Source organism: Mesocricetus auratus, unplaced genomic scaffold, assembly GCF_017639785.1.
Source record: "Mesocricetus auratus isolate SY011 unplaced genomic scaffold, BCM_Maur_2.0 Super-Scaffold_100015, whole genome shotgun sequence".
Lineage (NCBI taxonomy): Eukaryota > Metazoa > Chordata > Mammalia > Rodentia > Cricetidae > Mesocricetus > Mesocricetus auratus.
Window position 1 is genome coordinate 17,780,569 of NW_024429198.1, and position 18,983 is coordinate 17,799,551.

General features: G+C 35.6%; 1 protein-coding gene and 1 non-coding gene across 2 annotated transcripts; one reads left to right on the forward strand and one right to left on the reverse strand.

Moving 5' to 3' along the window:
• Window positions 1–9,031: 9,031 nt before the first annotated feature.
• Window positions 9,032–9,688, forward strand: LOC101835445 (40S ribosomal protein S7). The gene has a single exon (XM_005081298.4). It carries the CDS (start codon window positions 9,066–9,068, stop codon window positions 9,648–9,650), a length of 585 nt encoding a protein of 194 aa, XP_005081355.1. The 5' UTR covers window positions 9,032–9,065; the 3' UTR covers window positions 9,651–9,688.
• A 3,644-nt stretch (window positions 9,689–13,332) lies between these two features.
• Window positions 13,333–13,491, reverse strand: LOC121144405. The gene has a single exon (XR_005881768.1). It is a non-coding gene; the product is annotated as a U1 spliceosomal RNA (small nuclear RNA).
• Window positions 13,492–18,983: the final 5,492 nt, after the last annotated feature.

An 18,983-nucleotide genomic window follows, 5' to 3' on the forward strand; every position in this document is an offset into this window, starting at 1 on the left:
GTAAAGGTCATGGTAAAATTTTCATGATACATGTCTGTATTTGCTCTGGACTAAGGAAATGTTAAAATTGTGTCCACCTGAAACAAAAGTAATTGACATGTCCTTGATAAGTTTCAATTTAAACAGTGTGGCTAATATTTATACTTGCTATGTGATGGCTGCACTTAAATTTGTCTTAACACATATATACCATTGTGAGGAAGTATCTGCCCTATTTAATGCATTACATTTTTACTTAAAGTAATACTTTTTTACTCACGTTTTGGTCATTATATACAATTATAAAAATAATTGTTATTGTAAGCTTCTTATAGTGTATAAACTTGGATTCACTATTAATTACCTTTTTGTGGTTATGATACAATATATAGCAAATATTAACTTAGGAAATGAAAAGTTTATTTAGGCTCACAATTTGAGAATATATTCCATCATGGTGATGAAGGTATGGCATCAGACACATGATGGAACTAGAATCCTGCACTCACAGTCAGCACTATTGATTTGCCTTTCTCTTCTCCTTAACTAAGGACCCCAGACAACAAAATGGTGCTGCCCAGTTTCAGTCTTTTGCTTTCCCAGTTAAACCTGTCCAGGTCCTGTTTCAAAGTGTCACATAAATTAATGTTTCTATAGCGTGTCCAAATCTAGTCAAGTTGCCAATGAAAATTAACCAGCACAGATTCCCTCATAGGCACCCTTCACAAAAAAGGCAGAGCTAAGTGTAGCATGCCCTGCAGTGAAAGGAGAGGCAGTTCATATCACCTCCCTTAAATTTCTTGGGGTGGCAAAATTTAAGTAAGGGCATGCTTAAATCATAAAACAAAATGTTGCTAGGCAGTGTTGTTGCATGTCTCTAATCTCAGTACTCTCAAGGTAGAGGCAGACAGATTTCTTTGAGTAAAAGTCCAGCTTATTCTACAACATGAGTTCCAGGACAGCCAGGGCCACACAGAGAAAATGTCTCAGAAAACAAAACAAACAAACAAACAAAAACCAGCAACCAGTTTATGATTTAAATGAGAAACTGTCTCAGAAAAAAAGAAAACCCAGTTTATGATTGAAATAGAATTGCATCAGTTTCCCCCATCCATTTTCTCCCTCCAGTCAATGCTAGATACCCTTCCAAACTGTCCCTTGTCCCCCACTCATTCTCAAACTGATAGGGTTATTCTTTAACTATTATTATTTTATGGATGGACACATACACACATTTCTGTGTATGAACAAATATATAATATAACCTGCAGAATCTGCTTTTGTATTAGTATGTTTAGGTTTCCAAGGCTTACAACATTTCCTTGGACAACCAGTAAGGACACTCATCTCTGGGAGATGATAATTCTCATCCTATGGTCATTAGCTACTGGTAGTTCTTATCTGGGGATTAGAACCTGAGAATTTTTCCTCCTTCCACATTAACATGTCCATTGATACTGTAATTGTTCCAATTTGTTTCACAGCAGGATTCCTTGTATTCTGGCTCTTAAAATCCTTCTACCTCTTCATCTGGAAATTTCCTGAGCAGACCTTACTATTTGTTTTGGCAAACGATTAAGGAACCTATAAACCTGCTTGGGACAGACTTCAGTTTGAGAACATGAAGATGATTTTTCTTCCTGCCCACTACTCCAACTCTTACGCGATTTTAAAATCAAAGACTTCATTAATGCCTATGTTGGTATTTGTACCATAGACCGTTAGTACATCTGGACTGAGTTCTGGTAATTTCTTTTCCAGTGTTTGAAAGCTGAAAATAATAGTCACTTTTTAGATGTTTCCTTAATGATCAGGAGACAGATACTTTAAATACCTCTCTTGCTGACTCAGCTCTGGGATTTCACAGTTTCATTTTATGCTCTCAACTCTCATCACTTAAAGTATAAATCAGTATAACTGAGGGAGCAGGGAGTTGATGGGTGATTTCAAATGGATCCTACTTTTATCTTTCCCAAGGGTAGTATTTGTTCATTTATAGCAGGCTACATTTTCTGCATTTACTGTTCTAATGTGGTTTTAACTGGTAAATCTAAGTAATGAGATTAACACGGAACCTGGGGAAACTGTGAAGTCCCGGAATCAGACTTTCATCACTCCAGCTCCTTGTTTCTCAGAAGCCACATTGAACTCACTTTAGTCACTACTAGCTTTGAGAAAAATAAAAAAAAGTATATTTACACAGCTATTTTCCAACTGTCTTTTGAAAAGAAACTAATAGCATTAATGCTTTGACTAGGGGGTCATCTAAGTCACATTGATGAGTAGTTTCAAGACTTACTGCAAGACAATAAATCCACATAGACAATAGAACATATGTTATTGAACATGACTGACTAGATATCTTACCTGGCTCCACGCTATCCTGGCTGTGAGACCTTGTGAACAGCACCCAGCATCCTTAACCTTGTTTTCTTCTCTGTGAAGTGCTAAGATTAATAAATAGACCTTCCACCACAGCATGGGATGAAGATAAATTAACAAATTTGTAATGCATTTACAGTATAATGCTAGGTACACAAACTTACACAACATGTATAGAACTCTAGGACTTATGCTGTAAATGCTAAAACATAATTAGGGTGAAGTTGAATAGAAAAGAAAAGAAATAGTGAATCTGCCTAATTGTCTAATACATACTGAAAAATATCTATTGGAAGCTTTGTAATTTACAAAAATATTTTAAATGTTTTTAAATATGAGCCCATTATAAGGTGGGATTCTTGAGAGCAAAATTACATATCCTGAATGATGACATAACTTGGGGTTCTGAGTAGGGCAACTGTAATTGCTTGTTTAATAGTATCAAAATTTGTACTTGTCATGAAATAATAATTAATAGCTTCATTAATGTATCCTTTAGTCTACAAATGTTATGTGCATAGAAAATTATATGTATAATATATATATTTTTAGATAATAATTAAATATTTCTAATTTTCTTTTTACTTACATTTTGTGTGTATGCATACATTTTTTTAAACATAAATTTTATTAATTTTATTGTGCATATTTGATATTTACTACAAGCTACCATTGGACATATATATGTATGTGTATAGAGAGAAAGAGGGTGATAAAATGATGAATGTTTTTAATGAATTTACTATTGTATTCAACTAATTTTTTGGCAAAAGCATATATTCCACAAATACAATCATGTATTTTAAAACCAAAATTATATTGCAGCTTTACTGACTTACCTATGACAATTTAAAACATTTTATCACTAGTGTTGCATTCAAATTTAGGCTTTACTGATATTGCTATTTCATCAAATAATAATATTTGTGTGTGATTCATTAACCTATCCAAGAGGGCAGTGGTTGGACTATGATTTTATTAGGTAGAAATACACCATAAGCTTTGCACATTTCTTTGTACAGCAAAAACAGAGGCAGAGATAGCCTTTTCTGGGCCGTATTTTATGTATTTCTGTATAACAATCAGCCTTGTAAAGTCATCACAGTGTGTCTTTCAAGGGCAGGGAGCACATATGTTCATTAAAAGAAGTGAATCCTTTTTATAGGCAGAGATAGGCAGCAATGTCAGCATCTCACTATAAACTCCCAGTGTTCCCAGGATTTGGGATGTTTCTACTATACAGTCAATCACTGGTGTTCTAGACCCGCAGTGCTGTCTCCAAGTGCTTTTCTGGACACAGGAAGCTATATAGAACATGAACAAAATGCTTTGTGCTTTCCTATAATAATTCTGTTTTCTCTGATGACATTCTTGAATTTCTTAGCAGCATCTCTGAAACTGAGATTGCTGTCTACTTTACAAATCACTTTGTTTTCTTTCTTGAATTTTAATGTGAAGTCAAACTCAAAGTTTGTGTGGACGTTTTTTCTGTTTTGAGTGCTCAGAATTGAACACAGAATCATGTGCATGCTAACCATCCTCACAAAAAAACTATAATCATAGACCTACATATGTTTTTTACATAGTTCTCATTTGCATACTTCTGGAGATATATGCAAAACAGACACATCTGTGTTTATGTGTACATTTGCAAGCCATATTTTAAATTGTATCACTAGCAAATGAATTCTGCTACACAGAAAAAAATGGGACACCGACACCATGACTTCTTGAGCGGTGAATCTGTTATCAGAGCAAAAAAAAAAACCAAAAAGCATTTTGATTAACAGAAATTTTAAGGCATTAAATATTACAAAATAATTTCTGGCAAAAGATTACATAATTTAATAACAATGTTGGTGATTTTCTTTATCATATTAAAATAGAAGAAGGGAGTATATTTAAATATCCATTTCAATAATGTGACCACCAATCTTGTAATGGATAAAGAAATTACAATTAATATTTTCAAAGTGTATTATAGCAGAAGTCGAAATATAACTGCCATGGGGTAGGAAGCCTGGAAACCTCTCCGGTAAGAGAAATACTTAGATTAATAATTATGGGGTAAATACTTAAGTCAGAGCTAGCCAGTAAGAAACAAGCAAGGCCAACAGCTTCATAATAAAAAAACAAAAAACAAAACAAAAAAAAACAAAGTGTATTGTAGCAATTTGTAGTGGGAACATGAATACTTGCAAGAGAAATTTAACAAAAATTTGAATTTTATGCTTTTTTATCATTTTTCATTTTAATTTTAAATAGCTTGTTTTACATGTCAATTCCAGTTCCCTCTCCCTCCTCTCCTCCCGCACTCCCCTTGCCCCCACCCTCCCACCCTATTGCCAAATCCTTCCACATAGGGGATATCTAGAGTCTGTCATTTTACTCTGGGTAGGGCCCAGGCACTCCCCTAAGAGTCCAGGCTGAGAGAGCATCCCTCTTTGTGCTATAGGCACACGAAGACTGTTTGTATACCAGGGATAGACACTGATCCACAGCTCAGGGCCCCATAGGTTGCCAAGGCCTTCTCGCTGACACTCACATTTGGGGGGTCCAGATCAGTCCCATGCTGGCCTCCCCACTGTCAGTCTGGGGTCCAAGAGCTCTCCCCTGTTCAGATCAGCTGTCTCTGCTGGTTTTGCCAGCCCATTCTTTGCCAATTTGCTCATCACTCCTCTCTCTCTGTCACTGGGTTCCTTGGGTTCAGTTCAGTGATTAATTGTGTGTTTGCCTCTGCTTCCATCAGTCACAGGATGAAGGCTCCCGGATGGTTATAGACATCAAGTTCATTATCAGGAATGGGCATTCGAGGTGGTCTCTCCACTATTGCTTAGCTTGCCAATTGGTGTTATCCCTTTAGATCACTCGAGGTCACTCTGGTTTTATGCTTTTTATTTTATATAATATCTCATTTTTCTTGTTAATTTTTTCTCACATCATATTTTCTACCATCTGTACTACAAAATGATGATGCTTCTCTTTGGAATTCTTAGTGGGTAACAATTCTTAGGTTGCATTATACTCTCATAAACTCATGTTGTCAAATAAATCTTTTAAGTACTAACAAACAAATTGATTGTTTTATTGTGAAGTCATAATTTAAAGATGTAGGTTTAATCCTTCACTTGTATTTTATAGCGAAATTAAATGCATCAACTGGATACATTGTTGGGGAAACAGCTATTTTCTATTATTTTGTTTTCTGCATTTAAAATAAAAAAGAAAGTGTTAGGAATAGGAAAGTGGTCCTCAGAAAATTTACATGTCTCTGTGATATTGACCCTGCTCATAAATGGTTCACATCTTCTTAACACAAGTGGTTTATTATTAAACTGTATGAACTTCAGCTACTTAGTCTGAATTTGCAAAAACATTTTTACTACAAGTGTTTTCTTTCATCCAACAATGAATTCAATTTCTCTTGTCTTTTGACATTGACCACTAATTATGACAGCTTTTAACCCACGTAGTATCTGAAGTGGTATTCAAACATTTCTGAAACTGTGTCTGAACGCATCATGGGCTGTTACCTCTCTTTGAATGCATCTTTTCAAAAGTAAAGTATGCTGCAAGCTAGCAACACACATTCCTGACAGCAACATGATTACTCTCAGAGACTCAGAGAAAGAGAGGGATCGTGCACAAGCCTTTCTAACAACAGTCCCAGTGAATTTCTACCCATCATTCCTCCCAGGTAAGAGCTCCATAAGAACTTAAAGGACAAGATTGGGAACTAGTTGGAATTAGGATAATGTACTGTTTCCAATTAATGATCCTGGGGGAAAGCGCATCATGTTATTCAATTATAATGCTCTGATGAGCTGTCTTTGCTCTAGTAATAACCTCCCACCCATGCTTACTTGTGCAAGAACTATGGGTTCAGCAGATAGCATGCAAAAGGCCATAAATGGAAGGAGAGTTTTTGTCTGGAAAACCTACTCAAGTGGCAGAGGAGAATAGTAGAGGGAGTTTTGATGATGAAGAAAACACTAATCTGATACAACAGAAAACTACCTTCTAAAGACCATTGCTTATATGCTTAGAAAAAAAGAGTTCCCAGGCTTAATCTAAGAAGCTTCACCATGCAATGCAGGGTGGCAAATGGAAAGGAATGACTTCCAAAGATATAGAAAAGCAGTGACAGATTTCGGGTCTACAAACAACAAGTCAGTTATACATCTACTTTAAACACTCAGGGAATAGCATATGAGAACTAGAAGATGGAGAGAAGGGGTTCGAACTGCTATTGCCAAGTCTCTCTCCAACCACTACAGTCATTAACTTATATCAGTTCTCCTCATCTGTCCAGGACCCACAAGAGACCTTCCTTTTCCCTTGTACAATCAAAGATGTGGTGATTCTTAAAGGTACTTATTATACCTTACCTCTGAAATATTGTTGGAATACCGCTCTTTATTGTATTCAACAGCATGAATCTCTATTCATAATATTTATAAATTTATGTTACCTATATAAAAATTACCTGTATCCATCTGGATCAATAACTGTATCTATGTAATGAAATTCACAATGCACACACACACACATACACACCTACACACACACACACACACACACACACACCACCACACCCCCCACACCCTCCCACACACATTACTCTGAAGAGTCTTTCCTAAGACAGTCATTTAAGCAGATGTCTTCAGGATACATATTTTACATGTGTGATATTCACAATGAAAAAGTATTATGGTTGATATTTTGAGTCGAATAGCAGTCAAATTGCCAGAAGAAAATCAAGGCTAAACACTTGAGTAGGTCTGGAAACGTTTTCCAGTAGAGCCTGTGGATGAGAATGCAGCCTAGCTGACAGCTAATTGCAACTCTGTTGACCCTGATTGAAGGATTCAGCTATGTGTGACTTGGTTCATAAACCAGGTAAATATAGACTCTTTTTGGTAGCAATTATCTTCAGAAATTAAATGCAAAGCAATAATAAAACGTTTACATGCCAACTTGTAGCTGAGAAATTTTGGTGCATGCACGTACATTTCAGCTTAATCTGGGTTCTTTTAGATTAAATAACAAAAAGGAAACTTTCCAGAAAACAAAACTTCTGGACTCTTTTAATGGCTATCCAAACAGTCTATACTGTCTACTCCAAATACTGTTTGAGTATCACAGGACTTGATCACATTTGCCTTGCTTTTCTGTTAAGCACCATTTTGTTCTCTGAATTCTGTTTCCTGTGAAGGTAGAGAATTGCAGCAATGGCTGGATTGTTTACGAATGCAGACTCTAGTCTGACCAGTTTCCTTGTGTGTGATACTGGAATGAATGTGGTTATTTTGGATGGTAGTCTGGAAGCATTCTGGATTTGCATTCAGTTTGAATCTAGCACACCATATTTGTGATCAGGGTAACTTCTACGCATTTTTTTCACTTATTTCCAACATTTCTGATGTTCTCATGTTCCAGAAATACTCATACGGTCTAGACTTCTGACTCACAAGGATTCGTGACACTGAAGATTCACACCATATGCGCTTATATAGTGCATTCCCTTAAAATAATTAGAGAAAAGGCTACTTTAGCTTTAACCACATTTATCCACATTTGCTAAATCACATTTTAAAAAATATTTTCTTATTTCAAGTTGAGGTCACTGCCAGCTTCTCAGGGTAATATGCCTGCTATGAAACTTTTCATGCTTTCTAATATGAGTAGAAACCACTTCAAGCACTCTAAACTATATTTTCAAGGCTCAAAAGTAGCAATCAAACATAAATAAACTGGCAGAGTGACTCAAACATCTATGCTCTTAAGTGAGTCCTCCAGCTACAGTTTTAAGGGCATTTTAGAAAGTTTATTAAAATATAAAAAGATATATGTATATATATATAATGAGAAAGTTCTATTTTTCCCCTCTGAATGATAGTTGCTTACAAATGAGGTGAGGAAAGTTTGAGTTTGGAATAAACATACTGTGAAGTCAAAGTGCTAACTTTAAATGATAAAACTGATGGACAGTGTCTTTATATTATAAGTGAAACTGTAACTGGAATTCCAAGTGATATTAGGTGTTGTAACTCCTTGGGGGTAAGATATAATTATTAAGAAGAATGAATGTAAATGGTGAGTCTTGTTAATAAATTTATGGTTTAAATTTTAAGCATGGTATGTAGATTTTCTTGTTCATTTCTCACCAATGTAGGAAGAATCAATTAATTAAATGTACCTTACATTAAGGACAAGTAGTTAGGGATACATATAATTAATCACTGTAGATTAAAATTTAAAATGCACCGAAATGTTATGTATTCAATCTATCAAAAATACATTTGATCCAGGTGTGATAATGCATGCCTTTAATCTCAGCACTCAGGAGGCAGAGGTTGGTGGATCTCTGAGAGTTCCAGGCCAGCCTAATCTGCATACTGAGTTCCAGGATAGTCAGAGCTACCCAGTGAGACCCGGTCTCAAAAAACAAGGAAGAAAGAAAAACATATGTTTGGTAGAATGTTCCTCAAATATAACATTTCTAAAAATACATATGTCACTACAAATGCATTATAACTGACAAAATTTTAAACATAATTCAAAAACAATACAATTTACAAACTATACTAAAAACTCTAATTTTAAAATAGTTGTTCTTTTACAATTATGTGTGTATATAAAGTTTTTAAATTAAAAATGAGAATTTTAGCTCTTTCTAAGCCGGCACTCCGTAAGGGTGAGCCATGTTCAGCTCGAGCGCCAAGATCGTGAAGCCCAATGGCGAGAAGCCGGACGAGTTCGAGTCTGGCATCTCTCAGGCGCTGCTCGAGCTGGAGATGAACTCGGATCTCAAGGCGCAGCTGCGGGAGCTGAACATCACGGCGGCCAAGGAAATTGAAGTTGGTGGTGGCCGGAAAGCCATCATCATTTTTGTACCAGTTCCTCAGCTGAAATCGTTCCAGAAAATCCAAGTCCGGCTGGTTCGTGAATTGGAGAAGAAGTTCAGTGGGAAGCACGTAGTTTTCATTGCTCAGAGGAGGATTCTGCCCAAGCCAACTCGGAAAAGCCGCACGAAAAACAAGCAAAAGCGCCCCAGAAGCCGCACCCTCACGGCAGTGCACGATGCCATCCTTGAGGACTTGGTCTTCCCAAGTGAGATTGTGGGCAAGAGGATCCGTGTGAAATTGGATGGCAGCCGGCTCATAAAGGTCCACTTAGACAAAGCACAGCAGAACAACGTGGAGCACAAGGTGGAAACCTTTTCTGGTGTTTATAAGAAGCTCACGGGCAAGGATGTTAACTTTGAATTCCCAGAGTTTCAGTTGTAAAGTAAATGACTGAATAAAGTTTCATTCATAGTAAAAAAAAAAAAATGAGAATTTTAGATGAATACATTACTTACATCATTTCACTCTTTCATTTCCTAGCTCTGGCTCTTTTCATGTCCCTTCCACTCCTGAACATCATAACTTTTTATTTAATTTTTGTTACAATATATTATAAAACATGATCTACTTCAGTCCCTGAAGTCATGGAGGAAATAAACAGCAGGAGAGAATTGTTGGTGTGCTTAGATAATGTGGATTCTCTAATATGGTCCTTTATGTTAAAAAAAAATAGACATACCTCCTAGCTTTAGTCACCGTCAGTGACTCACTGATATTTAATTAGCACAACAGATGCTCACCTACTGACTGCATTGATAGAAGAAAATAACTTGCTAGTCATTGTCCCTTCCATTTGCATCCTAATAGCTTAGCCCTTCACAAATGTACAATAAAGCTAGTCCATTTCTTTATCTTGAAACCATTTCATTAGTAGTAAAGGCAATGCAAATAGAATTTAGAAAATCAGCTACTCTAATTACCTTTTTTTTCATTTACTATTATGTCCATTCTTGCTGACTATATCAACATATTCTTTGTATTACCAAATAGCATTTTACTTTGTACATATACCATATTTGAGTATCAGTTAACTAGCTAATGGACATTTTGGTTCTTTCTAAATTTTAGGTTTCAGAAATAATAATTTTACAAACATTTTCATACGTAAATGTTTTAGGATATGGCTCCTGATTTCTTGAGTAGACACACGAAGGTAGAAATGCTAGAATATGTAATTACTTTCAATAGATTGACAAGCTATGAAAGCTTTCCAAGTTATGTTACCATGTGAACTTTATCAGGACACAATTTACCTATCAATTGTTATTACAGTCTTATGTGGTAATATTTTATTGTAGGATTGCTTTACTCCATCTTAATGTGAAACCACACCTTTCCACATACTTCCTTGTCTTTTGTGTCCTATCTATATTACCTACTAATCTGTTGCTGTTACCAAACACCATGACCAAGGTAACTAATAAAAGTGAGTTCATTTGATTTTATAGTTCCAGCGGGTTGGAGTACATGGTGGCAGAGATGCCTGACAGAAAGCAGCAGGTATAGTATCTGAAGCAGCAAGCTGAAGCTCACATCTGGTACTGCAAGCATGGAGAAAAGACAGCGATCTGGAAGTAGGTAGAGTTTTGTTATTATTATTGCTATTACTAGTATTACTAATTATTATTATTTTCAAAAGCTTCCCCTAGTTATGTACTTCCTCACCAATTCTGTACCACCTACACCTCTTCAGACAAAACCAACACCTGGGGACAAAATGTTCAACTTCCCAAGACTATGGGCGGCATTTGTCTAACATTGTTAGATAAACAGTGCATGCTATCTAACCATTATTTTGATTGATCCCCAACTCATCAATTTCTGTGGAAGTTAACCACCACAAACTACAGACCATTTTACCACCTCTTACCTAGCTACTCACTATAAGATGTGTCTGCTTCCTGAAAGCTCAGGTGGTACACCCTAAACAAAAGAATTATATCCTGAGGCACATGTGCTATTTCAAGAGGTCCCTGTTTGGAACATGATCCTTGCCCTATCTTAAAATGGACTGTTCTAAATACATATATGCTTGTAACAACAACTGATGAAAACAGGGGCCATAAATGTGAAAGGGAGCAAGAAAAATATGTGGAAAGGATAGAATAGGGAAAGGGAAAATGATGCAACTATATTATGACCTCAAAAAAATGAGAGATAATTTCAAAAGGACATTTCCTTGTTATGTCCCAAGAAGAAAACTTAGCAAAAATAGGCTAGCAGAAATGTAATCTGTTGTTTGCCTTCTTTGTTCTACTGAGCAGTGGTACTGAGATAATAAAAAAGCCAAGGAATGAGAAAATTGCAACATTATGCTTCTCCTGCCCCTGGGACTAGAAATCATGACAAATAATTCAGTATTGAATGAAAGGGACTGTTCCCATGCAAAATGAACAGGGGATATTTAAGAAATTGGATAAAATTTTATGGTGTAGCCACTCTTCAGAGAGCCCACAGCTGGCTATGACACCCTCCTTACCATATGTTTTAATTCATGTCCTTAATAATGACACAAGTTTTCTGTAGAATCCAGAGGAATTTAAAATGCATTTAATACCAAATAAACATTTGTGTTTTGAATCACTCTTTAAATCTAGTTTATAAGCTACTGATAATTTTTTTTGTAAAATAGTAGGCTCCCCTAGAAGCTTATTTGTTGGTGTCAATTCTGATTTATGTGGTTTTCCACTAATGGGTAAAAATGAGAGGCCCTGTACTTTAGACTAAACAATGTCTATCAGAGCAAGAAAAACCCCTACCTATGACTTCAGGGTGATAGAAATGATTCATGGCAATATTTCAAGAGATGAACAAATAACATGGAGAGAAGACTAGCAGATATAAATCCAGTAACAGAGAGGTCTTTTAAATAGAGTAGCATTGTATATTCTGTTGTGACTGCATGCTCCACATCACTAAAATCATCATATTAGCTGCTGTTCTCAAAGCCGTGTTTCACGATTAATGATCAGAAACCCTCATGCTAAATTTATGAATGGAGATGGATATTCTTTTTAAGGGTTCAGCATATATTACAGCTTAGTAAGTTTAGGGATGGCAGCATACTTGAAAACAACTCAGTGGTAGTCTTTAATTTGTTCTGGATGTTCCATCATAAGAATTGTCCTTCACAAGGACTGACCTTCGTGGTGACTGTGACTGTACAATATGGTACCAAGCAAGAAAATTAATGATGTTGCAGTATATTAAATCTCAACAAAATGAAGCCCACAAGTGGGCAAGAAAAATATGCAACAAAAATAAATCATATCATTGACTCATTTGATTACTCTAGAGATCAAATTATCATGCAGTGCCAAACGTCAGCAGCATAATTCATCACCACATATTTCTTGTTCGTATCTGAGTTTGTTGACTTCCCGTGAACCTCAGTCATTCAGCTGTCTCTACCTGCTAACTTTGAACTCCATATTAAATATGAGTGTCTTGCTCCAAAGTTTATATGAAATGTTCTCAGGTTTTCCCCATTTAGTGTAATGTCTGAATTACTGTGATGGTTATGGCATATCCTTTCTATCTTTCCCTTTATCAGCTACTTTCTCAGAAATTTTTCAAAATTATTTTCAGTTAAAAAATGAAAGAGATACTGTATTGACTGTTAAACACTGATTGGAGAGCTCTGAAATTATACACATACGAGCAATAGTAAACAAACAGTTATTTGTATTTTTGCATTGGTATGTGTGTGTGTATGTGTCTGTGTGTGTGTGTGTGTGTGTGTGTGTGTGTGTCTACAAAAGGGGAATAGGAGAGTTTGGAGGAAGGAGACAGTAGTGAAGAAATGATGTAACTCTTTTCAATTAAAACATTTTAACAAATTAAAAAATAATATACCTTAAATATCTTCTCATGTCTTTAACCACTACTCTAAAATATAATTTAAGTGGCTGAATTTCTCATATATTTATTTAGTTCCTCATTATTAAACACTTTTGGTATCTACAGATTCTTGTAAACTATAGTAAATTTTATAATTTCTAAATGTTTTGTAGGTTTTGAATTTCTATAAAGTGTTCCTTAGATGTGAAAAATGAATTATTTACAGGAAATAGCACAAACATAGTACCTACTATCACAAGTTAAAAGTCAAGTTTCCCACATTTGAGGGAATTGCAGGCATCAGCACATTTAGAATAGAATGGATGAGACTGACCCTGTGAAAAACCACACTCATGATCATACTATCATATTCATCTACTATTCTTTAGGAAATTTTGACAAGGAGCAAATCAGGAGGCAAAGAAGGAATTAGATAGAGGAACGTAGAGATGGAAATGATATAATCATATCTTTATTAAAACTTAAAAGTTAAAGAAAAAAATCTTTTGCAGTGCTGGCATGGATGCCAGGGTTTTACTTTTTTTATATTTCTAATTAAATGTCTGTGATTTAACTTTAATATTATTGTATTGTCTTATTTTGTTTATGTATCGTATGCATGTGTGTGCTTAGGTATTCTGGTTCATATTTATCATGTTTCTGCAATGTGAACTTTGCATAACTTGTATCAGAAACCTCTTTTGGGGTGATTTTGTTTTGTTTTCTGAGACAGGGTTTCTCTGTGTAGCTTTGAATCCAGTCCTGGAACTCGCTCTATAGACCAAGCTGGCCTTGAACCCACAGAGATATGCCTGCTGCTGCCTCCAGGAATGCTGGCTTTAAAGGCGTGTGCCACAACTGCCAGGTTATGGGTTGATATTCTCAGTGACCTTTCTGTTCTAGAAAGTTCAGTCCCAAGGAACTGCAGGGCTAAGTGTTGTTAGGATTTCCTTCCTACTTCAAATGCTGCTATACATTTAATTATTCTTTTATTGTTACATATTCACTGTTACAGCATTAGGTTTTCTATATAGAAATCTTTAATTAAATTTTATTTCTGTTCTTTCATTGATGATGCTATATGACATATTTTTCCTCTATGCTTCCAACTCTCTACCCACGTAACTTCATGTCATCCTTTTATTAAAAGTATATTAATCTAAATTTTACTGCTTAAATGTTCTTGGTAAAGGGGTCATCCCTTGGAATGTGGTCTGTGTACCAGGAGATCACAGCATTAAAGAAAACTGTCTTCTCTTCCAGCAGGCATGAATTGTCAGTAGCTCCTCACCTAGAAGTGGGACTTTCTGCCTCCCTCACACTCCATATGGCTTTTTTTCTGCCTTGAATTTAGGCAAGAGTTATGGATATTGTCATAGCCACTGACTGCATACATGTATGTGCTCTCTTGTATCTGAAAATGATCTTACTGCATGCATCCATGACCTTTGGTTTTTATACTCTTTTATTCTCCTCAGGACAAAAAAAATCCCTCAGTCTTGGAGACCATGGTCTGATATAGATGTATGATTTTGTTCTTAGCCTGCCACAGTCCCTCATTATCTGCATGTTGATCAGATATGGGTGTATATGTTAATTACTGTCTACTGCAAGAAGTCTCTCTATGAGGGTTGAGAGATTCAACATAACAGACACATAGGAATAAATCATTAAGAGTTGGTTTTGTACTGTGTCTTTTTAGCAGATTAGTAGCTAAAGATTCTTCCTTAAAGTCTATAAACTACATAGCAAAATGTTCTTGGCCTTGATAATGATGCCAGGTGTGGGTTTCATTTTCTGGAATGGGCCTTAAATCCAATCAGAAAGTAGTTGGTTACTCTCTTCACATTCAGGACTCTTTGACACCAGTGATCTTATCATGCCATGACAGTTATTACCGAATCACACCAGGTCGATGTTGGGAATGATCATTGTTATTTAGAATCTCTTGCAAATATTGTCAATCTTTTTTAAGAATACTCCATCCCCTCCCCCAGCTTCCTAATGAACAGAACTTGGGCTCACAGGAAATAGCTAATGGCAAAAAGAAACATTACACAATTAGATCACTTAACTCTCTTCCTCTGTGACACTTTAATATTGCCATACCCTTTACCTGTTTACCTTCAGTGGCCTGGTTACTAGGCAACAACCCCTCCCTCACTGTCCCTATTCCTCTGCCCCATCCCTCTACCCCACCTCCCCTATTTAAGCCTGTACAAAACTGTCATTAAAGGCAGCTTGATCAGCCATGTTGTCTTGCTGTCACCTCCTCTTGTCTCTTGTCCCTCCATTCTAGGTTCCCATGGTCTCAAACCCATGTTGTGCCCTGCTGGTCAGAGCAGGTCAACATCTGGGTAAGTCTATGATTTCTTTATTCTAATAGTGCTCATTGTGAAAGCTCACTAGTACAGCTGAAACTCTGAAGTCAATACTGGCTTGCTTTCTCCATGTTCTGTACCTCAGGTATGTGTTGTTTTTAGCATCAGTGTCTTTCTCTGCTTTATTTAGGAAAACCATAAAGTTTGATTTCAGTGTTCAACATGAAAACATATACTGGGTCACAAGACAACTAGAGCAGCTAGGATGGGGAAATTTCCAAGTACATTTTAGAAATGTGACATGTATACGAACATCAAAAAATAAAATTATTTTTAGAATTACCTCAAAAATCAAGCATCATGGAACTAAATAAAATAAATTGAAAAAAAAAACTATAGTTGATTGTCTAACTAGGAGAAAAATATGCTGAAATGTGATATAAATAAAAAATCTTCCAGTTTTAATAGAGCTCTACTGGCCTGGTCTTGCTGATGTTTGCTTAGTCTCTCCTTTCTTTCCTTGAAGATTCGGTTTCCTGAGTAGAACTGTGGCTCTGTTCTCATTAGCTGCTTGTCTTTGTCATAATTCTATAAGGAATTACTGTATCTCTACATAGTAGTCTATAAAGAATTAAAATTAAGATAATGAACATGCTCTTTTTAATCAGCAATGTTATTTTTCCATTTTATTAATATACTACTGACCTGAATTTTCATACTTAACATTATAGCTAAAATTATTTGTGTACAAAGGTGTTTCATTGCTACAATGTATTATATGCATAAATGTGCTGTGAAAGTGTAGTTTGATCTTATGTGTGTCTAATTTATCCATTATTTACACTCACAAAAAGTAGACATTTTTCTATTGCTTCCCTAGTTAATATTCAGCATAAACTACCAGAGTTGTTTGTCATTGTTGTAGTGCTTTCTAGAACCCATAAGATGATTTTGGTGTTTAAAAGAAATTATACAAACAGCTGTGAAATTGCAAGTATCTTCTTTAATAAGCTGCAACAAATCTAAAGAAATCGTGGTATACTTTTTGTGGAGGTTCAAAGTCAAACTGGGTGTCTCCTTCAATTGTTTTCCACCCATTTTAACTGAATCAGTGTCTCTTACTGAATCCTTGGTTTGCCAGTTGTTACTTTTTCAGTTAGGGATTTTAAGATCCCAGATACCCTTTCTCTACCTCCAGATTGCTTGAATTCCCAGCTGCCACCACTCTAGTCTACCCCAATTTTGTGTGGATTCTGGAGATGCAAGCGTTCGTCCTCATTTTGTCATGCAAATCACTTTATCCCCCAAGCCACTACCACACTCCACAAATTTAGTTTTCAACCACACAATGACAATTTCATTTTACTCTTTTCTTTAGGAATTTTTGCTGTAACTGAAGAATAGTTTCTTATCAAAGAAAAAAGAGATTAACTAGAGTAAAGGTCCATTAAAAATGCAAATGCAATGAATTTCTAGGTAATAGAGAATGCATTAAGCTGGACACCTAATGAACACACGACGGTAAAGAGTCCTTGGGATCTTTTGGGCATATCTGTCTATTTTATCTGTATGCTCATTTAGACAACAGTCTTCCCATGATTTTAGAGGCTTTACATTTCTGTTTGCTGCCAGCATGTTTAACGGTACACTGCTATGGAATAACATCCAGAGAAAGTTCTGAGATTCCTTCACATCACCAAACCAAGAACTCTGAAAACAATGTCACATGTCACATGTCTTTTATAGGCTTTGTTCTTCTTCAGGGATACTGAAAGTGAGTATTAGTACTTACATACAATTTGGCTAAACTACAGTTATCTATGAAGTTTTCCTTTTTGGCATAAGATCAATTCTATAGGTAAAAGCATGAAACTTAAGTATTTAATCACATGAAATTAATTATAAAGAGAGTGAAAAGGTTTTTTTTTCTTTTTATGAATGGAGATACTAATTCCTGGCATGTAATTCTAAATAAATAATAGACATTTTCTAGCTTAAGAAGATTCCTTCCAATAGTCGCAGATTTTGCTAAGAGGGGCCTCTCTTTTGATGGTAAAGGACAGAGTTTAAGCAAACAGAATTAGGTCATTTCTTTTACCTTGCTAGACCTATTCACATTTTGCTCACAGGCTTTTTAAAATTCAGAGGATTTTAATATATTATCCTATAAAATAATTGTGTAATCTATTATTATAATAGATCATAAAAGAATATGGTCATTATAGAGTAAGTACTGTTCCAGAATCATAAAATGTTAATAAGTGTCCAAGGTCATGAAAATATAGGATAGGTTTGGAGTTAAATCTACAAAAGCTGGTGTACTGTGAGTTGAAATAGCTACAGAAGATTCATGAAGTCTATTCTATGCCAAGAACAGTATCCCTGAAACTAATTTAAATGATTAGTTTTACTTTTTTTCATGTTCATCCCTTAGAAAGCATGTGACATAGACACAATGAGTATAACAATAAAAAGGTCCATTTACTAGTCAGGACAATGTTATACCTATGAGATGAGAGGTCTCATGAAGCCAAGGAGAGAAATGTTAAAAATGAAAGCCTTAGGAGTGTGTCATTGAATGTGTGTTATCATTTTATATGCAGTACTATGCACTGGCTTTAATATAGCTTTGTTTTCAGCTACTTATTCTCATATATAGTAGAGAAGAAAATATCACTGAGTTAGCATGGATTTAAATATGATTTAATGACTTAGTGAGTAGGCTGTCTCAGCTCTTCATTAAATTTGATAGGCTAATGGCAAATTATTTCTTTCTGAAGCCAGAATATTTGCTTTGCCAAGTGATTCAGAGGTCAGAGGGTATGTCCTGTCAATCAGAAGTACAAAGTGCAGGGTTGCCTGGTGACACACAGAGCCTTCAAGGAGCAGAGACAATGTAAATATTTTACCACCGCCTATTTAAATTGTCTTTTTTAGACTTAAACTTGAACTGTAATTGTATCATAAAAAAGGTGCCTATGTACTTGTTTATATTCCCAGAGTCGTGGAGAACTTAATCTATGCCTCTCTGGAACAGGGGCTTTCCCTGAAAGTTATAGCTGAAGTAATGTTCTCCTCTTCCACCTTTTTGTGTTTATTAAGTTGTAAAGTCAGCTTTCCTCATTATTAAGGAGAAAAGTTCAAACGTGAATATTCATATATTGTGCTTATTTGAGGCAGAAATACTTCATCTTTAGGAAATGTATCATTTACTTATAAAGCACATTTTACTTTTATGATAATTTGTTTTTCAGTTATTAATGACGGTTATTTGTGAAGCTAGAGTAGTTTATTGCCTCAGGAATTAGATCATTCAAACCACTGGAAAAGGTGCAATCACCAGTGCATGGCTTTTTGACAGTTTCCTCTCAAGTCTTCACATGGCTAATGCTACCAGCTCCTCAGCTATTCTCCAAATAGAGTGACTAATTTTCATTGCTTTGGTGTAAGTTGTTCCCAATCTATCTTACCAAAATAGAGGTACCAATGTATTTGTAAGTAGAAAAATATGGCATATGTATACCTCCATGTATTTAATAGTTGAATTGTTATA

What these genes read in the sequence shown, in the direction of transcription:
- LOC101835445 (XM_005081298.4), top strand. Translation starts at nt 9,066, where the DNA reads ATGTTCAGCTCGAGCGCCAAGATCGTGAAGCCCAATGGCGAGAAGCCG.